The sequence below is a fragment of the Ursus maritimus genome, assembly GCF_017311325.1.
Source record: "Ursus maritimus isolate PB19 chromosome X unlocalized genomic scaffold, ASM1731132v1 scaffold_X1, whole genome shotgun sequence".
Taxonomy (NCBI): Eukaryota; Metazoa; Chordata; class Mammalia; order Carnivora; family Ursidae; genus Ursus; species Ursus maritimus.
Genome location: NW_024423319.1, coordinates 114,828,969 through 114,854,999, shown reverse-complemented (window position 1 = coordinate 114,854,999; position 26,031 = coordinate 114,828,969). Strand labels below are relative to the sequence as shown.

Sequence of the window (26,031 nt, the reverse complement as noted above, 5' to 3'; positions counted from 1 at the left end):
AACTCCATATATAAAGTGAGGAATCTAAGAAGAGCTTTTCCAATAGTCTTTCTCCACTACTGCTTTATATTTAGAGATAACAGAGGCGGTATTTTAACAAGATTACGGGAAAGTTTTACATTTACTTTAGAAAAATTCCTGTTATTCCACAATATCACAGCCGTTTCCATTTTTCATTTACCGTTTGCATATTCGTTTTCTTATGGTAATCACAAAAACCTGTGATTGTGCTGATGCGATCTGTTTATTTCCACTTTAGGTAAACTTTTAAAGATAACTATTATTTCGTGCTCTCTCTCGCGGGAACGCAGCTGAGGACACAAGGAGTAGCCAACCCCAAGAAAAACTATGATTTAGCGAGAGGACAGGCAGACAGGGAGAGAAGGTGAGGGCTGGCCGTACCGCGGCCTCGAGGCCCCGCCTCCCCGGGCCCCAGGCCCAGGCTCCGCCTCCCCGGGCCCCGCCCCGGCCCGCCGCCATGTTGTTCCCTTGGTGCTGGACGTGAGTAGCTGGAGTTGGACCCGGGCAGAGCTACTACGGTCTCCTGTCCGCGGGTCCCCGACCTTCTCTCCTCGTTGCACCCGAACGGGCCAGCCGGGACCTCCCCGGGCGTCCTCTGTGTGGCCACGAGGTGAGTGGAGCGCGGACGCCCCTCGGGGCCGGGCGGGGGCCGCCGGGAGTGCCAGCGCGGGGCGCGCCAGCGTCAGGGTCTCAGGGGGGCGCGTGGGCCCCGAGTGCGGCCTGGCGCTCGGGCAGCTGGGGCGGGGGCTGCGCGGGGCCGCGGGGCAGTCGTCCCGCACCGGACGGGGGACGGCTTGTTGCCTCCTCTCTCCTACTGACTGACGCAGGAGAAAAGACGAGTTCCCACACCCACACAACCCGAGGAGAGGGACGCACAGCCAAACATGCGGGGACACATGGAGAGACGCCCAAACATCTGGAAGACACACGGGACACGTGCAAACACCCGGGGAAAGAGAGATCCATAAACACCTGGGACGCACACACACCCAAACGCCTGGGGAGAGCGACACGTACGCACGTTCTTGGGGAGGGGGGGGTGGGAGAGGTACACACACAACCCCCCGGGAAACACACACACAGAAATACACCCAGTCCCCCGGGGACACACAGATACAGCAGCCTTTCCCCCAAACATTCGGGGACACACACACATCCAGACACCCCACCCCACCGAAACCAAACCGTACCCCTGAATGATTAACGTAGAGGAAGCAAAGGCGCTCACACGCTTTGATTTTGGCGACCTCTGACATGCTGCCTGGGTGAACTTTTGCTCGTGTGTTAATGACCACTCAGTTAAGGAGTTTGGAATGTAAAGCCAGTTCTAGGAGCTGGCGGCGGTTTGGGGCGTTATCTGATTGAGACTGGCTAAGGTTTCAGAATCGTGTTGCTTTCTTCCAACTTAGTATGTCAGGAGGTAAGATGAGAATTTAAAGTGCTGACCAAATAGTTGTGGAGTTATTAGTTGTCTTTTTGTTGTTGTTTTTCCTTTTAAGTGATGATACATCTCGTGACCACGGTTCTTTTGAGGAATGACTTTTCTGCTAGTTTCCAAAATGTCATGTGATCAGTCTTTTTATAAGATTTCAGCAACCTGATAAAATCAATAGAATTTGATTGCTTTTTTAAAATTACGGAAAATTTTTTACATGTTTGTCTTTCTTTTTCTGATACTGTTGTAATGGAAAACCCCTAAGTTGCCGGTAATCTCAAAAAGTGTTGTGTGGAGCAAAACTGTAGAGATGAAGGAAACCCAGAACTGTTCAGTCAGTTTTTTTCAGCCTTTTAGGAAGGCTGTGCTTAGTTTCTCTTTCAGGAACTAATGTCGAAATTATCATCACTCCTCGTCCATAACTCTCAGTATCTTATTTAGATCCCCAAATCTAAGACAAAGGTGTGATCCGGATGCTTTTAGTATTTTTGTGTAGGCATTGTAGTAAATTCCCCTTGCTTATGCTAAAAAGTTTCTGGTTTGGTGACTTATTTTGAAGAGTTTTCTGATTTGGGGATATTTTTGGTTTATCATTTGTGAGGTTAGAGTAGAGCAACGAAAACTAAGGACAACAACTTCATTGGCTTTGACCCTCTTGGAGGTTGGGGAAATACGTTAGTGCTCTTCCTCTTTTCCATCCTCTTGAGTCTTCTTGTCTCTTTCTACCCCTACCACACCTTCCATGGAGATTACAGTACTCTGGAGGCCTGAAGCTAAGTTCCTTTGGTTCTAGAAGTTAATTTTTTAGCCTCCCCTCATTTCTTACCATTTCTTGGGCAGTCACTGTGGCACTGGATGTTATGTGCATATAAATCCTGTTCATACATCATTTCATTTAATTCTCACAGCAGGTCTCTGTGTTAGCTCCATGTTACTCGTAAGGAATTTGCTGGGGGCATAGGAAGGTTAGGTCTGTTTCCCAGGTCACACAAGTAGGAAAGAGGGTAGAGCCAGGATTCAAGGCAAGCCTTTGTGAGGTTTTGTTTTGTTTTAAAAAAAATTTTTTTTTTTAGATTTTATTTATTTATTTGACAGAGACAGCCAGCGAGAGAGGGAACACAAGCAGGGGGAGTGGGAGAGGAAGAAGCAGGCTCCTAGCGGAGGAGCCTGATGGGCTCGATCCCAGAGCACCGGGATCACGCCCTGAGCCGAAGGCAGACGCTTGACAACTGAGCCACCCAGGCGCCCCTGTTTTTAAATTTTTAAATGTATTTATTTGAGAGAGAGTGAGAGCGAGAGAGATAGATCGTAGAGGGAGAGGGAGAAACAGACTCACCGCTGAGCAGGGAGCCTGATGTGGGGCTCGATCCCAGGACCCCGAGATCACGACCTGAGCAAAAGGCAGACGCTTAACCAACTGAGCCACCCACTTGCCCCCTTTTGTGAGTTTAGAGCGGTAGTTCTCACCCTGGGGACATTTGACGATGCCTGCAGGCGATTTTGGGTCTCACCTGAGAGGGAGTGCTGCTGGCTGGCATCTAGTGGGTAGAGACCGTGGATGCTGCCCAGCATCCTGCAGCGCACGGCACAGTCTCCACAACAAACAGTTGTGTGGCCCAGAACGTCACTAGTGCCAGGGTTGAGAAACTCTGCTTTACAGCACTCTGTGGAGCTCCGGGGCTCATCGTAGGTGTTCAAATGCAATGTCATTTTCCTATTTAGGATACCTCCTGATCGTTTTAAGAAAGAGCAGTGGGGGAAATTTGAGAACTTGAAGAGATTTCCCTTGACCAAGAGGCATCTTTTTTTTTTTTAGATTTTTTTTTTTTAAAGATTTTATTTATTTGACTGAGAGAGAGACAGCCAGCGAGAGAGGGAACACAAGCAGGGGAGTGGGAGAGGAAGAAGCAGGCTCCCAGCGGAGCAGGGAACGGGATGCGGGGCTGGATCCCAAGACCCTGGGATCAGGCCCTGAGCCGAAGGCAGACGCTTAACTACTGAGCCACCCAGGCTCCCCTAAGAGGCATATTCATTAATTTGAAAGACTAAGGAGTAAGCAAATAATTTCTGATAACAGAATCTTTTTTTTTTAAAGATTTATTTATTTATTGTAGACAGTGCATGTACACCAGCGGGGGAAGGGACAGAAGGAGAGAGAGAGAAAATCCTCAGGCAAACTCCCCACTGAGTGGGAGCCCCATGCAGGGCTCAATCCCAGAACCCTGAGATGATGACCAGAGCCGAAATCAAGAGTCAGACATGCAGATAACTGACTGAGCCACCCAAGTGCCCCCAGAATCTTTTTTTTTTTAAGATTTTTTTTTTTTTAAGATTTTATTTATTTATTCGACAGAGATAGAGACAGCCAGCGAGAGAGGGAACACAAGCAGGGGGAGTGGGAGAGGAAGAAGCAGGCTCACAGCGGAGGAGCCTGACGTGGGGCTGGAGCCTGACGTGGGGCTCGATCCCACAACGATGGGATCACGCCCTGAGCCGAAGGCAGACGCTTAACCGCTGTGCCACCCAGGCGCCCCAATATTCTTTCATTTTAGAGAGAGCATGCAAGCAGGGGAAGGGCAGAGGGGGGAGAGAATCCCAAGCGGACTCTGCGCTGAGCACAGAACCGGCCACCAGGCTTGATCCCACAACTGTGAGATGATGACCTGAGCTGAAACCAAGAGTCGCGTGCTCAATTGACTGAGCCACTCAGGTGCCCCCAGAATCTTGTTTTTTAAAGGCAAAAGTGTCAAAAAGAACTTGAGAGCCATTCAGAGCTGTTGAAATAGACTTAGGGGTTTGGTTTCTGTATTATTCTGTATTATTCCAGTTGTCAGTAGACACTGGGCAGTCTTTTGGGCACTGATACGAAGGTGCTGGTGATATGAAGGGCAATAGGGAGTAGCCAACTCTGCGAAGCTTACAGTCTAATCATAATCATAAGCAGATTCTGACTCTGTCCTAGAACAAAATTTATTGCTTGGGCTACTCAGGGTCAGGGGCTAGGTGGCATTAAGAAACAGAATAGCTGTACACCTGCACACAGGGACCTGTAGGACATTTACTGTGGGTGGACTTAAGTGAAATGGGGAACAGTTGATGTGTTTCTTTGTTTTCTTTTAAGATTTTATTTATTTGATAGAGATTGCAAGTAGGCAGAGCGGCAGGCAGAGGGAGAGGGAGAAGCAGACTCCCCCTGAGCAGGGAGCCCGATGCGGGACTCCATCCCAGGGTCCTGACCTGAACTGAAGGCAGACCCTTAACCAGCAGAGCCACCCAGGTGCCTCTGATGTGTTTCTGATAGCTTTTTAGGTTGGCCACACCTGAAGATTTATAAAAATCAAATCAAGAAGTCATTCTTGTTGAGCATAAGATTCTTCCTTACGTTTAGCCTCAGTACAGTAGTTATGCATGCATTTTATCATGGAAATCAAATAAATGACGAAATTTTTAAGAATGACTTTTGCATCATTTTCTTTTCTTTCTGTTGTTTTCCAGCCATTTTCACCATACCTGTCTAAGACTAGGCCCTTCAGTATATGTACTGCTTCATTGCGGTGGTGGATGTAACTATTAGGCAAACTTTGGGGGTAAGGGATTGATAGGAGGAGTCAGAAAGGTTTGGTTATCTTTTTAGGAATCATTGCGAAAGTGTTATTCATGCAGCCGAGACGGCATCTTTTGTGGTAGCTTTGCTTTTGACTCGTGCTGATGGACAGCATGTTCTTGGTTAATTATAGATTTCTCTGTTTCTTATCAGGAGTTATCTCCTGTGGGGTAAAGGGGATGCTAAATTGTACCCCTAAAAATGATTGCTATCATATGGGATCTAGCCAAGGGATATATGTGTTCTTTCCTGATTGGAGGGGTTTCATTCTGGGAAGGGTCAAGAGGAATTGGTGCAGGAAGAACATGCATTGGCCTCAGAGGAGTCTTGCTCAATCTATAGTTGGCCTACTGCTCTGGCCAAGTTAGGTCACCACATTTCTTTCTTTGTAAAATGAGATGGTTGTACTTTACAATCTCTATGAGATTATATGACACCAAGTCGAGACATCATATTATTGGCTTTCAAGTAGTTCCGCTCCAGGCAACATGCTGGTTAAGCAGCAGGAGGAAATAAGCCAAATAGAAGTGTGCTTGTGTGTTTGAGAAACGAGTCTCACTTGAAAGCTAGCTAGGTAATAAATTTGTTAGTCAAAACCAAGGACTAGAAAATAGGGCTTGTGACTAAGTAGGTCATCAACAGAGAACATTTATTAAGGATTTGGCGGGGGGAAATTAACTCATAGAATGCCTCAGGGAGTTGGGAAAGCTGTGTGCAGAGGCACGTTCTGGATACCTGAGAGAGGAGGACTGGGGGACCCGGGTGTGTAAGCAGGTGGAGGACGCCTGGCCTCTCCTTGTGTTGGGGGAGGTAGACTGGAGGTAGTCCCAGGCTTGTGCTTGTCAGGGAGCCTGGGGGTGCCTATGCTTGTTAGATACCTTGGAGGAGAAATCTCTGTTTTGCAGAGTGAATCTTGATATTATACGTATTGTGAAAGTTGAGCTCTAGGTATTTCCACATTCTGTATTCTTCCATTACTTTTTGTTAATTTTTGACCAGGGTGGGTACAGGGTTTAGAATGCCGTTGCTTATCACGTACGCAGAGAACAGAAGTAAATGAGTGCAGGTAAGCGGACAGCTAGCTGCATCGGCACGGGGTGGGGAAAGACGGTTGTGTACTTTGAAAGAAATACAGAAATGAAGCAGGCCATCGAGACTTTACATTCTGCCCTCACTGAACCCAGTTCACTTCATGGTGGGGAGTCTGGACACAGACTCCACTTCTGTCCAAGGCCTGATGCCTTACAAATCTATGCTATTGTTTGATAGGGGACTGAGAAGCAGTAGGGAACAGCTTGATATATTCATTCCATGGCCACATTCATTATCCAATTGTGAAGGCTAGCAGAGCAGTGTAAACATGCAAACTGAACTGTTAGTTCAATGTAAACTGAACTATTTTAATTCCAAGTTTTTGTGAATTGGATTAGGTTTTTGGGTACAGAGGCCAAGGTAGTTTTCATACTAGTGGTTGCGTTGTCAGTGTTAGAGAAGCCTGAAAAAAGGCTTACAGATTTCTCTCTAGAACTTGCTATGTAGAACACTTAGAGGAGTGTTTGTTTGTTTATTTATTTATTTGGATTTTTTTGGGGTTTTTTTGAGAGCGAGCGAGCGTGAGCAGGGCAGAGGGGCAGAGGAAGAAGGAGCAGACTCCTCGCTGAGCAGGGAGCCCAATGTGGGACTCAATCCCAGGATCCTGGGATCTTGACCTGAGCCGAAGGCAGATGCTTAACCGATGGAGCCACCCAGGTGCCCTTAGAGGAGTGTTTATAAACGATTTAACAAGTTCAAAAGAGTTAGAACTCACTGGGCTATGGTATGTAGCTAGGCACTTGCTGTAGTCTGTGCAGTTTCTTGCTTGTGTACTTAATCAGCAGTGATTAGATAAACATACCTGAAAATACATACACGGCTTAGTTGGAAGGCAGAACAGAACAACAGAAGAACTGCTTGAGGACCACACATTGGTCAATGCATAACATTGTCTGGAATGAGTTCCAGTATTTTTTTTCGTAAGACTTTATTTATTTATTTATTTATTTGAGAGAGAGAGAGAGAGCGAGCGAGGGTGCACAGAGGGAGAGGGAGAAGCAGACTCCCCACTGAGCAGAGAGCCGGATGTGTGGCTCTGTCCCAGGATCCTGAGATCATGACCAGAGCTGAAGGCAGACGCATGACCGACTGAGCTGCCCAGGCACCCTGAGTTCCAGTAATCTTAAGTAAAATTTCATAAATAGTTGTGTTGGAGCAAACAGCTGCTACCCTCATATCCTGTTCCACATTAATATTTGTGTAGTACTTGATTTTTTATCACACCAGCCCTGGAAAACCCAGCTTTGCAAAGATCACAATGTCATGGAAAGGAATGTGGTACAGTCTCATGTTGAAGCCATGAACTCCCTTGAGCGCCAGCTTGCATGGTGTCTTACAGACATCTGCTACCTCTGTGGCTCCCTCAGAAATTTAAAAGCCTGCCCCGCCTCTGTTGCCTAGGCACACTGACCCTTGATCCTCTCTCCCTTGTTGTCCATAGGGTTTCATCCCCATTTTCTGCTGTACACACTTCTTCAGGGAGTAGATTTGCCGGTGGAGAAAGGGGCTTCTAAGTGCAGAGGGGGTGGTCATGGGGTCTGTGGCCTTTCAGGAGAAACCCTTGTGCTTTCAGCCTGGCCAGCCTGTCTCAAGAAGTGTCTAGAAGTGTCGGTGTTCCTCTTCAGATCTGCCCTGGGAATCAGCTTTCTCATTGTTAGCTGCTTCTCCCCGAGTTAGCCTTCCTTGTCTCTTCCTTTTGTCATTACTAGAACATTTGCTTTCCATCTCAATTACATTGCTGTCTCTCATCTACAGTTGTTCCCTCTTCTTGTCCTTTTGGGGTTTGTATATTTTTTGGACTTTTTTTGTCTTGGTGGGAGTGAAGGTAACACTGCGGATCTGCCCTGTTTAATTAGATCAGGGAAGTTAATCTATGTGAACTTGCGTTTATTGATATGTAAGACGCAGGGTGATAATGTGCCAACTTGGCAGGTGTTTTGAAGGTACCTAGTAGATATTCAGTAAACAGTGGTGGCTAATCTTATTATTACAGTCATAGCATTTGTTATTGGAGCAGACAAGACAATGGCAATAGGTAGGGAAGGAAGTAGACATATTCTTGTGTGGGTGAATGAAATGAATAGACAGAAGAGATTTTGGAAATGGGGAAAATAATTAGCTTGGTTTTATATATGTTGAATTTGAATTGCCATCAGGGTATCTCATGAACATTGGAAAAGGGCTTGGAATTCTTGTCCCAAAGACGGGGAGGGTCGAGGTCGACTTTATGAATCACTGGCTTTTATATCCCAGGAGGATGTAGCTTAGGAAGAGGTAAGGGCTTCAACCTTGTAATAGACCTACTTTAAGAGCTTATTAGAAGAGGGACTTATGTAAGGTGCAGAAAGCTAAGAGTTTTTTTTTTTTTTTTAAGATTTTATTTATTTATTTGACAGTGAGCGAGCTAGTGCACAAGTAGGGGGAGCAGCAGGCAGAGGGAGAGGGAGAAGTAGACTCCCCGCCGAACAGGGAGCCCAGTGCAGGGCCGGACCCCAGGACCCTGGGATCATGACCTGAGTGGAAGGCAGCCGCGAAACTAACTGAGCCACTCAGGTGCCCCAGCTAAGGGGAGTTTTATGGACCATTAAATAGAAAGCATTTTCAAGGTCACTGCCAGGCTGTTTAGACCTAATAGAGACGGTAATGGTGGCTGAGTCCCAGGTCACACTTGAAAGTCCCACCTATGCCTCCAGCTAGAGGTGTGATACTTAATAAGAACCTTTCCCAGTTGGGCCTCCATTCCCTTATTTGTTTAAGAAAAATGTGTGGAGTACCCTTTGAGTTTTTATCTCATGTACATCCAGACAAATGGCTACATCTGAGAGAATTCACTGTACGAGGTGGTCAACCTTGGAGGTGTTTTCTGGAAGCAAACACAGCGTAAGAGAAGCACTTTTCTCTGTATTTGCTTTAGGGCTGTGTGTCCCTTAGGGCATTTAGGTGAGGACTGAGGAGAAGCCCCTGGATTGACTTTCAGGAGCTCTCTGGTGACTATTGCTGACACTCAGGGGGGTTGAGAAGTTGGGAGCCCGTGTGCAGTGAGCAGAGTAGAGGGTTGATCAGGGATAGAGGTGAAATAGGTCGTGATGGCAGAGTAAGTTTGGGCTTGGGAAGCTTTTTGTAAGCAAAGTTAGCTCCAGTACCTTGGTTGGGGCAAACTGGGGCATCGTTGATGGAGAAGTGGGATGAAGTGAACTTTCCTGTAAGCCAGCTGCAGTGCTCGTCTGTGTCTTCTCATTTTGACTTGGTAACAACTTCCCCGCAGAATGGGCTCCTCTAATCCAGTTAAGTCCTATATGCTAGACATATAGCTGTCCTCTTGAAATACATCTTGGGAAATCCCCACTCCTCTTACTTAATTTCTTAACAGCCAAGAAGTTCTACTTTGCTGTGGCTTCCTGTCTTATGGGTCGTGTTTTTGTACTATTCCCTGGGTTTTTATGGACGTTCTCCAGCCCTTATACTTTTCTGCTCCAAATTAAAGACACCTGGTTTCTTATCTGACTTGAGGAGTCAGAATCAGTGTTCCCTTAAGTTACAGCAGATCGGGGCGCCTGGGTGGCTCAGTGGTTAAGCGTCTGCCTTCGACTCAGTTGGTGATCCCGGCGTCCTGGGATGGAGCCTGCTTCTCCCTCTCCAATTCCCCCTGCTTGTGTTCCTTCTCTTGCTGTCTCTGTCAAATAAATAAATAAAATCTTTAAAAAAAAAAAGTTACAGCAGATCATTGTAGATCATATTTAATTTGTGTTTTGCTGCTTTAATGCATTTTTCTAACATGTGTATTTAAATTCATTTCTTTCACAATGTGGTCGTCTTCCTGAAACCTAGCTGGAATTTCCAATATTCCTATCTTGTGACCTTTATCCATTTCTTTGTCTTTGAATTGTGTCCCTCACAGTGCAACCTTAAAAAACTATATGAAGTATCTGAAACAATCTTAAACTAAAAAGAACTCTTTTCTTTATTGTTAAGCAATTTAAGTGTCTGTCACAGGTAAATGTCTTACTGTAGGTAGATTTTATGGGTGTTCTTTTAAGGACCTCATTCAGCAGAACAGAGAACAAAACATTATCCTCACTTCTAGGATTAGCAGTTTCCCAGGAGTAAGTCTGTTCACTGAACTGTCACAGTTCATGGTCAAAATGTAATACTAATAAAGTCTCACAGGTGAGGGAGAGAATGGGGAAATGGTGATGCCAAGTAAAGATGAAAGTCTGGAGGGTGTTACGAGTTACACAAATGGATCACGCATCATATACAAATGATGTAGGGGCACCTGGCTGGCTCAGTTGGGTAGAGCAGGCAACTCTTGATCTTGGGGTTGTGAGTTTGAGCCCCATTTTGGGGGCAGAGTTTACCTTAAAAAAAATTTATACACACACACACACACACGATGTGGACACGTATTGATCATTATAGATCCTTTTACGAATCAGATGAAACGCTTTGTACTTTTTCCGGAGAAAAGCTGAAGCATACGCTTCCATCTATACATTCATCCTTATTTCACGTACCATTCTAGGAGGTGCATTTTCCCCCTGCAGCTCCTTCATGGACTCCCCAATTAAGCACACTGTATACCCATACCGTCCAATACTCATGTAGCAATTTAAATTTAAACTAATTAAAATTAAATAAAATTAAAAGTTCAGTTCCTCAGATCAGTCACATTTCAAGTGGTCAAAGCCATGTGTGCTTAACGACTACCATACTAGATAGTACGGGAATAGAGTATTTCTATCGTCGCAGAAGGCTCTGGCTGATCATGGTGCTCTGTATTTTCAGGACGGTTTAAGAAGACTTAGTTCCCTAACCTCTCTTTTCCCTCCACTCTCTCCACCACTGTTAATGATTAGTTCGTATACCTAACTACAGAGGTGCCTTGTTTTAAGCAAAATTGTGAGTATATATTTCTTAAAAGTTTAATTAGGTGACTTATCTTCAAAAAAGAGTACTTATTGGGTCCCCTGGGTGGCTCAGTCAGTTAAGCTTGGTTTTGGCTCAGGTCATGGTCTCAGGGTCGTGAGATCAAGCCCTGCATCAGGCTCCATGCTCAGCACAGAGTCTGCTTGAGATTTTTCCCCCTCCCCTTCTGCTCCCCCCCACCCGACTTGTGCTCTCTCTCTCTCACTCTCTCTAAAATAAACAAAATCTTTAAAAAAGTATGTATTGAAATGAGTTCTTTAAATAGGGTGTTCTGCTCTGGCATTGTGATAGTGTAGTCTGGTTCATAGTTTTTCCCTTCTCTTGCTATCTCTGTGGGGTAATGTTCAGTGGTCGACTAGATGATTTATTTCATCTGGCAAGTTGTACCTCCAAAAAAAAGGTGTGCTTCCAGGTTGGTCTCTTCCTATGGTATTTTGCTTAAGTCTTCACTGTTTGTGTGTGTGTGTGCGTGTGTGCGTGCGTGTACCTCTTGCTGTAGAAATAAAGTACCCATTAGACTTAGTGACTTCCTTGACTTCTTGCTCATGCATTTTAGCACGACAACCAAGAAGACTGGAACTAATTAGGCTGTTAAGTGAGATACACTGATACTAAGATTCAAGGAATGGATCCAGCTCTAAGCGAAAATAGAAATAATTCAGAGATTATCCGTGCTTTTGTTTCCTTGGTTAGTTTCTTTGAGCCTCAGAATAAGTGGTATGCCTCTAAACTAGGACATTCAGGGTAAATGCAAAAGGAATGTGTGATTTTGAGAAAAAAAAAAAAAAAAAGAATCTGTTCCTAAATTTAAACCAAGAGTGATAAATTCAATTTAAGTGTTTAGAAGTAAGAACTAGTCAAGGGGTTACCGAGTATGGGTTTCAAATCTGAATTTTTTTTTTAAAGATTTTATTTACTTATTTCAGAGGGAACATGAGAAGGGGGAGCTGTAGAGGGAGAGGGAGAAGCAGACTCCCCGCTGAGCAAGGAGCCTGACACAGGGCCCCATCCCAGGACCCTGGGATCATGACCTGAGCCAAAGGCAGACACTTAACAGATTGAGCCACCCAGGTGCCCCATCAAATCTGAAATTTTGAGGAGAGCAGTTTACAGACCCAGCCTGCTCTCCCTTTGGCAGCTTATTAGAGGAATGTTGTCATTTTTAATGTTCAGCAGCTCTCTGTTGGAGCCAGTAGTACTTATTTTAAAGTGGTATTTTCATTAGACTTGCAAGAAAGAACCAATTTTTTGTCCCTTCCCACACATTTTAATAGACTTCAAAAATAGAATGGGGGAAGAGCTGATTGAATAGAGAAAGAATTGTAAGCCCGGAAAGTACAAATAGAAAAATAAGAATAGAATAACGACAATAAAGGAGGAAGTTATTTACTCTTTGTTCTCAATTTTGCATTTATTTGATACCTCACCATATGTAAAGTTTTGTGCAAGATGTTGCAGAACCAAAAAAGGACAAATGAATGGATAGAATTAGGTGTGGTGAGTCCCTCCCAGGGAGTTGACATTGTAATTAGGAAAGAGATGCATACCCAGTTTACAGTGGTTAGAGCACAAGTGAGTGAGAGCTATTATCAGGTGGAAATGATGATGAGAGCAAAGAAAAGAGGAAGATTAGGTTTCTGGGGGCGGCCATGGCAAGCTTCTTGGATGAGGTGATCTGAACTAGGCCTTTGAATGACTAGGATTTTCCTAGCTGTCTAGGTGCTGGGAGGGAACTCCCAGTCCAAGATAAGGGCCTGAACGAACTGGGCTGTAAATTCCTGTGATAGGTGTGGGGACGGCGCGTTGTAGTGATATAATTGTGACAGGTTTGTAAGTGAGGTCGGGTGGCCCTTTGAATGCCCTGCTCAAAAACTTTATATAATGAAAATAATGAAGAAATAAGTGGGGTTAGTTATCTGTTAAGAATGGAAGCAGTTGGATCTATAAACAATAAAAAATGTCTGCCTTTAATCCCTACAAACATTCCTATTAGAGTTTTATATTTTCTCTGCTTGGATCTGATTCCCTCACGGTTTACTGTAGTATAATGGCTTTGGGAAACCAGCAAGGGGTTAGGAAAAGCCAGAGAAAAGGGTAATGCTAATACACTATCCATAAACAACTGATAGTTAAGATAAAAGTACACGATAGAAAAGTTGGAAAAATAGTGTTGTAAAAAGGAAAGAGTTGACAAACAGTGCTTTTTGTCTTCAGTTTTGAGGTATCTGCTGAAAACATATTTCATTTTCTTTCCTGCCGGTGACCTACTTACCCATTTTCCCATTCAGATTAGTATGTACTGTATACAACATGTGTTGGTGCCAGCAAACGTATTGTAATCCTAAGGTATCCATTGTGTGTGTAACAGGTTTATTTATTCAAAAGGACATTGATGTCATTCGTAGCTTTGTATAAATCTAACTTCAGGGTCTTCTTGACAATCCTTAGGCCATATACATATTTGCGTGAGTGTGTGCCTCTATAAATATACACCTGTATTCTTTAGATATAACTCACATACCATAAGATTCACCCTGTTGATGTATACAATTCAGTGGTTTTTAGTATATTTACAAAGTTGTGCGACCATCGCCCACTATCTAATTCCAGAATATTTTCATCACAACCGCCCCCCCCAAAAGAAAAGAATCCCTGTATCCATTATCAGTCCCTCCCCATTTACCTTTCCCCACCCATTTCCTAGTACCAAGAATCTACTTTCTATTATGGGTTTGCCTATTCTGAACATCACATATAAATGGGAGGCCACATACAATATTATTAACGATTCAGTTGATGGACATTTGAGTGGTTTCCACTTTTTGGCTATTATAAATAATGCTGCTATGAACATTCACGTACAAGTTTTTGTGTGGAGTATGTTTTCATTTCTCTTAGGTATATACCTACGAGAGGAATTGCTGGGTCATATGGAAAGTTTATGTTTAATGTTTTAAGGAACCGCCAGGCTGTTTTCCACTATCATTGCACCGTTGTACATTCCCATTAGCAGTGCGTGAGGGTTACAGTTTCTCCATATCTTCAACACTTGTTTATTGTCTGTCTTTTTTGATTCTAGCCATCCTAGTGGTATCTCACTGTAGTTTTGATTTACGTTTCCCTACTGGCTAATGATGTTGACCATTTATGCCCATTTTTAAATCAGGATAATTGTTTGTTTGTTTGTTTTTAAGATTTATTGATTTAGGGTGCCTGGGTGGCTCAGTCGGTTGGCTGACTGCTTTCGGCTCAGGTCATGGTCTTTGGGTCCTGGGATTGGGCCCTGCGTTGGGCTCTCTGCTCCGAGGGGAGCCTGCTTCTCCCTCTGCCCCTCCCCCTGCTCAGGCTCTCTCTGTCTCTCTCAAATAAATAAAATCTTAAAAAAAAAAAGATTTATTTATTTAGGGACACTTGGGTGGCTTAGTCAACTTAGTTAAGCGCCTGCCTTTGGCTCAGTAGTCAACTTAGTTAAGCGCCTGCCTTTGGCTCAGGTCATGATCTCAGGGTCCTGGGATTGAGCCCTTGCTGATTGAGCTCAGCAAGGAGTCTGCTGCTCCCTGTCCCTCTGCCCTGCCCCTCCCCTCGCTTGTGCTCTCTTTCTCTCGCGTGCGCTTGTGTGCTCGCTTGCTCTCTCTCTCAAATAAATAAATAAGGTCTTTTTAAGAAAGATTAAAAAAAAACTCTTTAAAAAAGACCATTTAAGAAGACTTTATTTATTTGAGAGTGGGAAGGGCAGAGGGAGAGGGAGAGAATCTCAAGCAGACTCCACACTGAGCTTGGAGCCTGACCTGGGTCTCAGTCTCACGATCCCGAGATCATGACCTGAGCCGAAACCAAGAGTCTGACTCTCAAGTGACTGAGCCACCCAGGTGCCCCTCTTACAGACTTTAATATAAACCCGTAAGGTTTTATATGGTGTGATCGTGGTATGCATGCTGTTTTATCACTCAGCAACAGTATATTTCCACAGTCCCACCTCTCCATGTTTCCTCAGGAAGTGCAAAACATCCCCAATTAGGCATTTAGGGCATTTGCATTTGCCCTACTGTTTACATTTTTGCAAAATTTCTTTTCTTTTTTTTTCTTTTTGAGGTGATTGTAGAATAGTATGGGGATGTATTTTTTGCTATAGTTTAGAAAATTGATAACTCGGGGGAAAGTATGGGCATTTTTATAATGGTATAATGTGTTTCCATGAAACTGAATCTTTTTAGAGAGCATGCTTTTTTTTTTTTTTAAACATTTTATTTTGTTTTTCTAAGTAATCTCCACACCCAACATGGGGCTCGAACTCAACAACCCTGAGATCAGGAGTTGCATCCTCCACTGACTGAGCCGGCCAGTTGCCCCGAGCATGTTTCATTTTTATTAGACATAGTAGGCATGCCAATTTCATTATTATTACCTCTGCACTTAGAGGCATGTTCAGGGTGCGATAGGAATGTGGGGGAAGGGACTTTAGTGGGAGATGAGGTCTAGCTGCATCTGTCTATGGGGGTGAGCAGGAGTTCGCCAGGGTAGCAAGAGGAAAGGATCAAAGGGAGGTGAAGTATAAAAAAAGCCACAGAGTAAGCATCTTACTGCAGGATCACCTACAAGGCAGAAAAGCCAGCATTTGCAGTCCCAAAGCCAGCTGATGTCATTGGTAGTTGAAAGGGATCACAAGGGCATCCACTGAAGCTCTACCCGAAGCCTTGCTCTTTCCCTCACCTCAGCCACTTACCTTTCTGGACTCCACATCTGATCAGGGTGCCCGCTGCTGAAGCTATTTCAGTGCCCTCATCCTGTCAAGGGTGTAGGCGGAAATCCTTCCCACGTGTCTCTGGCCCTGCCTGTTTTCAGGGCCACTCCCTCCAGTCCCCTGTGTATGGCACTCTCCTCCCTCTCTGGGTTCCGGGTGCTCAGGCCTACCTTGGGCTCATCCTCTGCCAGGCTGTCTTTGCCACTTTCTGGCTCCGGCTCCCTCTGCTTTTCTCGGGGTTTTCTCCTCCTCCTATTGCTGAGCTTCCTGCTACTGAGCTTAGCCTGTGATCAGACCCACTTACCTGGGTCAAATCCCCCTACAGTGGAATCAGACCTTGGTGAGGCTGCTCTCTATGGACAGCATGCAGCTAAAATAATCTTTGAGACATTGCTTTGGAAGAGCCCACCCTGGAGCCTGCTGGGTAGTCTCTCACTAACACAGCTCAGTTTCCCTCTGGTCTTGGAAGTTACCACCTTTTTAACTGAGCAGCGGGTGAAGTAGCTGGCTGAGTTACAGGGCCGTAGTGTATGAAAATTAAGTCCCCCTGATGTCTGGAATCACATGTGGCTCCATGAAATACTCACATGTGGGGCCTGGGTCTGACTGGGAGAGCCGCAGGTTTGCACACTGCATCTCTCACTCACCGAGGGAGGTGCTGGGCAGAATCCCCTGCACTATTTAAGTTGTTTGATTTCTGGTTCAGTATGAACAGTTGCACACTCTATCAAGTGCCTTTCATTTGTAGGTCTTGCCATAGTTGTAGCACACACGGGTTTGTGTGCAGATTGTCCCTTTGCCCAGCTACAAGCTGCACGTGGCAGGAGCTGGGTGGCTGTGGCCGCATCCACAGTGTCTGGCACACAGGAGGCTTCGCTAAGTGCTTGTAACTGCTTTGCCACCCACTCCATGGAACGCTAGGCTTCTGGGGAGATGCTTCAGAGTTCTGCCAACATTTGATTCACATTTCATTTAAAACGTGTTTAGAGGTGCCTGGGTGGCTCAGTCAGTTAAGCATCCAACTCTTGATTTTGGTTCACGTCATGATCTCAGGGTTGTGAGATGGAGCCCCACATCAGGCTCCATGCTCAGCATGGCGTCTGCTTGTCCCTCCCCTTCGGCTGCATGCCTGCTCCCTCTGTCTCTCTCTGTCTCTGTCTCTCTGTCTCTGTCTCTCTCTCTCTCTCTCTGTGTAAAATAAATAAATAGAATCTTAAAAAAAAAAGTCGTAGGCACAGTTAGATGTGCTTTATTTATAGTACATGTCAGTGGATTGACCACTACTGGTTCTGTCAGGTTACCTTGCTCTTGTGCAGTTCTTGAAATAAAGCCAGCAGTTGACTCTTAGCATTGCAGCTGCTTATTTTCACCTGCCTGCAGCAGGTAACAGGAAAACCCTCAGAAATCAGTGCAAAGGCAGTGGAGCCTAATATGTTAAGTGGCAGACTTTGGATAGTTGGCTGCCTTGAGATCTCCCTCTCTCCATCTCTTCCTAGCTGTGTGACCTCAAGCAAGGTAGTAGACCTCTCTGAGTCAGGGTCCTCATCTGTAGTGTAGGGATAGGGAGACACTTGAGAGGAGTGGATGTAGTGAAGCAGAGTAAAGGGCTTACAGGCCTTAGTCAGTGTTCACTGTTCAGCTGTTGTTACTGTTGCTATTTCATCTTTAACCCCAAATGTCAAAATTTTGAAGAGTCTCATTTATTTGTTGATTGAATTTATAAGTTAAGAGCTGCTGTATGTACGTTTCACAAAAATACCTTTGCTTAAAAAAGGTGTGTGTCAGGGGTAAAACCTTTGGTTTAGACTAAGAGAGGCTAGTGCTTTAGCCCAGCTTCCCGCATAATCTGTCACTCAGAAACCTTCACATTGAATTTGATCTCTAGGGCTAGGCTTCCTCATGTCTGCCTGCATAATCCTCTTCTCTGTTCTGCCCAGGACTCGTACTGAAATTTGACTTAAGAAATGGTCATGAAAGAAACCTTTCCTTAAAACTACCAGTTAAGACTTCTTCATGCGTTCATTGCACAGAAACTTCCTGCACTCCTATAATGAGCTTTTACCTATTGTCCATGACCGAGTGAATCTTCCCAATGGCCCTAGGAGGTAGGATGTCAGGTAGCTTGCCCAGGGGTGTGTGCTCTTGGCCTTTGGCACCAAGAACCCTTCTCCTTTCTGATAGTGGGCAGCTATTAAGTCACAAAGTTTTCACCTTTGCCTTGCCTGCCCAGAAGCTTTACAACACAGTGCTACCTTAGCCTTTGCCCAGCTTTTCCTTTGTTGCGTTGGTGTTCCTCCCTCTTGTGACTCTTCTTTTTTCTTGTTTGTGTTAGCTTTATTTAATTCTTTGGAATAGGATTATTCTAAACCACTCAAAATTTGGGCAAATTTAGAAGAATGAGTGACATATTTTACATTAAAAAATTTTTTTTAAAGATTTTATTTATTTATTTGACAGACAGCCAGCGAGAGAGGGAACACAAGCAGGGAGAGTGGGAGAGGAAGAAGCAGGCTCCCAGCGGAGGAGCCTGATGGGCTCGACCCCAGGACCCCGGGATCACGCCCCAAGTCAAAGGCAGACGCTTAACGACTGAGTCACCCAGGTGCCCCATTTTAAAAAAAATTTTATTTGAGAGCAAGAGAGAGGGTGAGAGAGCACAAGCAGGGGGAGCAGGCTCCCCGCTGAGCAGGGACCTCCCCCCCCAACACGGGGCTCAATCCCAGGACCTGAGATCATGACCTGATCCAAAGGCAGACGCTTAACCAACTGCGCCACCCAGGTGCCCCCGTATTTTTCATTTTTGTCCTAAAAAAATTTTACAGTTGTCTGAGTATGAAACTTAGAAAAGAAGGGTGGGCAGGCAAAAAACTTCTTGAAAAAAACAATGATTAAAGTGTAGTATTGGGGGGCGCCTGGGTGGCACAGCGGTTAAGCGTCTGCCTTCGGCTCAGGGCGTGATCCCGGCATTATGGGATCGAGCCCCACATCAGGCTCTTCCGCTATGAGCCTGCTTCTTCCTCTCCCACTCCCCCTGCTTGTGTTCCCTCTCTCGCTGGCTGTCTCTATCTCTGTCAAATAAATAAATAAAATCTTAAAAAAAAAAAATAAAGTGTAGTATTGGGGGGCACCTGGGTTGCTCCATCGGTTAAGCATCTGCCTTCAGCTCAGGTCATGATCCCGGGGTCCTGGGATTGAGTCCCGCATCACGCTCCCTGCTCAGTGGGGAGCCTGCTGCTCCCTCTGCCTGCCGCTCCCCTTGCTTGTGCACTTGCACGTGCGCGTGCGTGCTCTCTCTGACAAATAAATAAAAATCTTTACAAAAAAATGTAGTATTTGATTCTAGGATTTTTGGGGGGGGCTGAGAAAGGTCATGGACTGCTTTCAGGTGTGGTTTTCCTTTTATTTTTATTTTTTCTGGTTTCCCTTTTAAATTAGAATCTAGGTGCTAATAGAAGTTGTATTTATTCACATTTTAATTTTTATTTTTACCCTTAAAACTATGAAAACAAAAGTACATTGCTAAGGTGAGCTTTCTAATTTTTTCTTTGCAGATAATGATGCTACTTGAACCGAACAATTAAGGTAACATTTATGACCTATGTAATATGCTTTTCTTATTCAGGATTCTTTATCAAATTTAGCTGAATTGTTCAAGTCATGTTTTAACCTTGGTGAGGATTATTATTATTGCCCGTGGGCAATCATTCTGAACTGTGGAGTATAAAAGACTTCACATTATATTTTAAGGTAAGTTCTGAAAATAGCATAACAGGATGCCTTTATTCATTCGTCTTACACTGAAGTTTCAAAGGGTTTTACTGTTTTAAGAAAAGAAAAAGGGAGTTTTTTTAATGTCTCTAAGCCAGTTACGGTTATGTTCATGTATAAATTGCCTGAAGCTGGCTTTTGTTGGATTTAGTGGGAAATAAGATGGTTTATATAATTATCTCTATCACCATGTATGTTTATGTACAATTCTACAGTAAGAATCAGAGAAGCGTTTGTCCTGGTGCATGGGTCTAGCATACCCCAGATTTGTTTAATCAGAATAATGGCACCAAGAATCCCACATTATTATAGAAAGAGAAAAGAACTGTGTCAAAGTGTCCTGATAAAATTATAAATGACAAATCAAGGAATGTCTAAGACTTAATTTGGTAGATATATGCAACCAGTCACCTGGGTAGAGGTTATTAATAATCTGGCTTATAATTTGATGTGAAGATCCTAACAATTCAGTGCTGTGCAATAAAGCTTTGTGTCTGGTAAGGTAGTTAGAGACTTAAATACTGGGCTAAATGGTGTACTAGAATCATGCACATCTTTTACATCCTTATAACACGGAATGGAACTTTGGGGTTCATGTATCTTGAAAATTTTGTGAAGGGAACAACCTTGGAAAGGGGGCTTCTGGGGAAGGTTCCTGGTGTCGGTGATGACCATGCTGAGTGGTTCCGAGGGCCCAGCAGTTAGGTGAAGTAGGGTAGGATCACCAAAGGAGAAAGCAGCACGTGCCAGGGCCAAGGCAAGGGAGAGCGTGGGAGCTAAGCAAGTGGAATTGAATTTCAGTTCCATCGGACTATGCATTTCCAAATGACTGAAGCTGAAAATGGGGAGCAGGGCTAGGTGTCTTGTCTTAGAAGTTGGACTTAGATCTGAATCTCTGGAGAACCACTGGAGTGTTAAGGATAGGGCCTTAGACCAATGCTTCTTCCCCATGTCATAATAGCTGGTATGCATTTTTGGTTTTGTTTTTCCTTTTTGCTATAAATTGAAATTGTTTAAGCAAGATTGCAAAGTTAAACAAAGGAACAGATTTATCAGGTTGTTACCTATGTCAGGAAATGAAGAGGTTTGGGATTGTTTCAGTTTCCTCTTTGACATGAATTTAGTTTGGGCATTGAGCAGAGCAGTTCACTAAAGTGAAAGAAGTCTGCAAGAGGTAAGTACTTTGATTGCCTCATAGTTTTGTTGGCCAATTTAAATTGTATCAGTTATAGTAGTAATTACTATAGTAGTAATTTAAAAGGGTCAATAAGAGTTACGGACAAGTTCTACAGGTTTTACCAGAATAGGGTATCATGTAGTTGGAAATGCACAATTCTTACACATTACAGGAAGTATTTAATTCCATTATACTGGGTCACATTTGCATATAACCAGGAGATAGCCAGACAATGTTCCCTGCAGTGAATTTCCAAATCCGTCCTAGTCAATGTAACAGTTATTGTTCATGTCTTCATTACCTTCCCATTGATGGATTCACAATATATCCACTTTCCTGTTAAAGTTAATTACCATTTTTGCTCTAGAACTGTGCTGGCCACTACAGCTATTGCCTCTTTAAGTGTGACTATTCAAATTAGTTATGATTAAATAAAATTTAAAATTCAGTTCCTCTTTCCCTCGAGCTACATGTCAGATGCTCAGTAGTCACATGTGGCTAGTGGCTGCCATATTGGACAGTGCAGATGGAGGACATTTCCATCATTACAGAAAATTTTGTTAGTGCTACTCCAAAGGTTGTCTCCTTTTACAAATTTTAATGTACTTAAAAGCCATGTAGTAGTGAAATATTTACAGATTAAATGATATAATTTGATTCAGAATAACTGTGGAGAATGGAGAGTTATAGAAGAAACAGAATTTGCCATAAGTTGATAATTGGTGAAGCTAGGTTTGGAATCCATGGGGGTTTCATTATATATATTCTCTTATTCAGAAATTTTGTGTATGTTTGAAATTTTCCATAACAAAGAATAAAAACAGAAGCCTTAAATAGGAACAGTGCTCCTGTCGGCACTTAAAAGTAGCCATCTGGGGACACCTGGGTGGCTCAGTCGGTTAAGCATCTCCCTTAGGCTCGGGTCATGACCTGGGATCGAGTCCCGCATTGGGCTCCCTGCCCAGCAAGGAGCCTGCTTCTCCCTAAGCCTGCCGCTGCCCGCTTGTACTCTCGCGCTCTCTCTCCCCCTCTTGCGCTCTCTCTCACTCTCTCTGGTAAATAAGTAAATAAATAAAATCTCAAAAAAAAAAAAAAAGTAGCCATCTGTAAATGGGCACCTGAAATTTTACCCTACACAGGCCGGTGCCTATGGTGTAGGGAAATGTTTATTCTTGCCCCAGGGCTTCCCCAAAAGGGTACTTAGAGTACTGCATTTTTTTTTTTTAAGGTTTTATTTATTTATTTGATAGCATAAGCAGGGGGTAGGGGCAGAAGGAGAGGGAGAAGCAGGTTCGCTGCTGAGCGAGGAGCCTGATGTGGGGCTCAATCCCAGAACCCTGAGATAATGACCTGAGCCGAAGGCAGATGCCTAACCAACTGAGCCACCCAGGCGCCCACATTTTTAAGGTTTATCTCATTCCCTCTGGAAGCATACAAGTGACAGCCCAGATTCATATTTATTAAGAGTTGGAACTGCCCGAATGAGTCTTGTGGGCAGAATGTGCTAGATTATGGTATTCTGTTAAAAAATTCCATTGCTGCTGACATTAATTTTAGCCAAGTCCAAGTAGTGTTCCTAATGAAGAGAATGGAGTCCATTTATTCAGTCATTGGCTTATTTTTGTTCACAGCCGGATCAGTCAGCTTCGTCTCTGGTTTCCTGGTTACCAGCTCCTATGGTGATAGCGTTGGAAGAGAGAAAGGGGAGGTCATTGAGAAAACCCTTGGCACAAGACGAAAACCATCAGTAAAACTGTCACTGTGCCACCAAAGGGCTGTTTCAAGTTGTTACACACACCTCCCTACTTTGGTCTCCTACTGCATCTCTAACAAATGGTGGTAGGGCTTATTGTGGGTAGAGGGGAATGGTTGAGAGCAAGGTCTTTGCGGTGAGACTTGGCTTTGAGTGCCTGCCTCAGTCAGCTGTGACGAAAGAGTGAGCTCTCACTGGCTGTATTAGGGAGCAAGAGTAGGCTTGCGTCTGGTACATGGTTGAGTCTCAGGGTATGGCAGCTCTTGCTATTAGGTATTTTCTGTACAGAAAGGAATGGGGACTCTGTTTTTTTTGCCCTTACGTACTGATATTCGTAGAATCATGTAGAGAAATGTAGAGGTCTAAAGGAATGTAATGGTACCTTTTTATTTTACAGGGTTCTAAGTCAAAGTCTTGAGATTAATAATGGCAGGAAAATCTTCGCTTTTTAAAGTAATTCTCCTTGGAGATGGTGGAGTTGGGAAGAGCTCTCTAATGAACAGATATGTGACCAATAAGTTTGATACCCAGCTCTTCCATACAATAGGTGTGGAATTTTTAAATAAAGATTTGGAGGTGGATGGACATTTTGTTACCATGCAGATTTGGGACACAGCCGGTCAAGAGCGATTCAGAAGCCTGAGGACGCCGTTTTACAGAGGTTCTGACTGTTGCCTGCTCACTTTTAGTGTTGATGATTCTCAGAGCTTCCAGAACTTGAGTAACTGGAAGAAAGAATTCATATATTACGCAGATGTGAAAGAGCCCGAAAGCTTTCCTTTCGTGATTTTGGGCAACAAGATTGACATAAGTGAACGTCAGGTGTCTACAGAAGAAGCCCAAGCCTGGTGCAGGGACAACGGCGACTATCCTTACTTTGAAACAAGTGCAAAAGATGCCACAAATGTCGCAGCGGCCTTTGAGGAAGCAGTTCGAAGAGTGCTTGCTACTGAGGATAGGTCAGATCACCTGATTCAGACAGACACAGTCAGTCTGCACCGAAAGCCCAAGCCTAGCTCATCTTGCTGTTGATCGTTAGAGAGGTTGCCTATGCGATCTAACCAACTTACACACATACACAAAAAAGACACAGGGTGGAGAAGAGAATTAGCATTTGCAGCAATGGATCATCTATTCATAAAATTAAACTAACCACATTGCTGCTTTGTTAGTGGGTGGGAGAAGGGACACATCCACTCGTGGAAGAATCAATTTACTCAGTAGTGGCACCTTACATTTATAAATTGTAATGGTTGTCTAATAACGTTTAATTTAAATATGTACGTTACAGAGCTAATAAATGAGATGATCAGTACTTTAATTATAGTTAAAACGAAACACTTGAATATTCTGGAAGTTATTGTTTGTTTTTCCTGGGAAAATGGAGAACTACTTTTTATATGTGTATATTTTTATGTAATTAGCATTCAGTTCCTGGTTGAGGGAAAAAAATTCCCTAAAGCAATAATGTTAAATAATAAAGATTAAAACCTAATGCATTTGCTTGCTGCGATTTGATTTCTTCTTCATTCTCTTTAAGTGTTCACATTTTTCATTCTCCATATCAGAATTGCTCTCACTAGTAATCACTCATTCGTGTGCCACATGTCAGTCCCCCCACCCCCAAAACAGAAGCCAACTTTATTACTCTTGGACGAAATACTAAGGATTGTACTTTGTGTGAGGGTAAATGACATCTTCGTTCAGTCACATATGTAATGCCTTCTCATTGAACACTGTTTAGTGATTTGCTGTCAAGGAGATTTCGATGAAGTGAATTGTAGTCTTTCTCAGGTAAAGTTCATAGGCTCTACATTTGTGCCTGTCCCATCCTACAGAGGCCGACCAACCCACTGTGGGTTTTCAGGACATGCCTTGCTCATTGGGAGCCACCGAACAAGAATAGCAGTGTCAGTAAGTTCAGCTTTTGAAAGTCTGATCTAACAGAACACACAGTTTGGCTCTAGGCATAACATTTTAACATTTTGAATTTGAGGAAATTAAATCTCTTCATATTCTCAGGTTAGAGACAGTTGCTCTTTTTATTATTTATAATCAATCCCCCCTCCCAAAACTGTAATCCTCCATCAAAAAAACAAAGTAGGAATCCATTGACAAATTGGTGTATATTATATATTCTTCCTTTTGTTTTTTCTCTAGGGGATTTGCCTTTTTTTTTTTCCAATCAAAAGTGTCCCCATTGTTTTGTGACTTGCTGTTTCCTCTTAATATATGTGGACATACTTCCATTATAGCATATCTACCTCATTTATCAGCTGTACGGATATTTACCAATTTATTCAAACAGTTCTCTAGTGACAGACATCCAGCAGCAATATCTGAAAAGTGCCAGTTTCCCACACCTTGTTCAGCAGTGGGTATTAGGAGTAAATTTTTTGTTCATTTTTTGAATAGATGAGTCACATTTCAAAATCATGACTTAGGAGACAGGTATCTATACCCTTGCCACCCAGTTCCTGTCCGTGGAGGCAGCATGTGTCAGTTTCTTGAGTATCAAGCTAGATATTTAGTATATAAGGGAAGCATATTGTATCAGTTTGCTAGGGCTGCCATAACAAAATGTAGACTGGGCGGCTTCAACAATGGGAATTTTTCTCACAGTTCTGGGGCTGTATGTCCAAGATCAAGGTGTTGGTAGGTTTAGTTTCTCCTAAGGTCTCTCCGTGGCTTGCAGATGACCCTTCCTCTGTGTGCAGCACCCCCCCCCCCCATGCCACCATGTGTCTCTGTCTAAATTTCCTCCTCTTATAAGGACACCAGTCAGATTGGATTAGGGCCCACCCTAGTGGGCTTGGTTTGACTTAATCACCTCTTTAAAGGCCCTGTCTCCAAATACAGTCACATTCTGAGGGACTGGGGGCTATGTCTGCAACATATGAATTTTGGGGGGACGCAGTTCAGCCCATAATACATATGTATGTGTGTAGGTGTTTACATAATGTGTAATTTTGATTCTTGTATACATTTAACTAATACTTTGCTGTTTTTTAAAAAACTTCTAAGCGGCTTTTCAGTAACCTTTTTTCAGCTAAATAGTCAAGAGGTCTAGAGCTGGGAAGCAAAAAATGGTCAAGGGAACACATCTTCATGTGTGTCAAGACAGGCTGGGGCAAAAGGAAAGTAATCCAGTTTAACACCGTGACTCAGAGGAATCCAGTGACCAGGGCTAGCTGACCAAGCACAGTACTGAAACGTGACCACTAAGGAGGAACAAAACCTGGCAGTAGCTTCGGACTTCAACGAACTGATGGGAAAAGCTCTTCAATAAGCAACGAAAGGTAGCTGCAGATCTGACTCTTTGTTTTTAGGAAGTAAAAGGTCTTTTGATTGGCTGGTGTTACCTAAACAAAGATGACAAATACTGAAAAAACAAGAGTTGGGGAAGAAAGCAGTTGGCGCCAGAGGCAGCCAGGGTCGGTGGAAGTAGCTGCAGAGCCCCCAGAAGCCAGCGGAAGGGAGGAACGGTCGGTCTGCATGCCCCCCCCCCCCCCCC

At 43.8% G+C, this 26,031-nt stretch overlaps 1 protein-coding gene across 1 annotated transcript; it reads left to right on the top strand.

Moving 5' to 3' along the window:
- The first annotated feature begins 467 nt into the window (after positions 1-467).
- RAB9A (RAB9A, member RAS oncogene family) lies at positions 468-24,035 on the top strand. Its single transcript, XM_040634438.1, has 3 exons — positions 468-631; positions 19,371-19,401; positions 22,915-24,035. The coding sequence occupies exon 3, from the start codon at positions 22,944-22,946 to the stop codon at positions 23,547-23,549; it is 606 nt and encodes a 201-aa protein (XP_040490372.1). The 5' UTR covers positions 468-631; positions 19,371-19,401; positions 22,915-22,943; the 3' UTR covers positions 23,550-24,035.
- Positions 24,036-26,031: the final 1,996 nt, after the last annotated feature.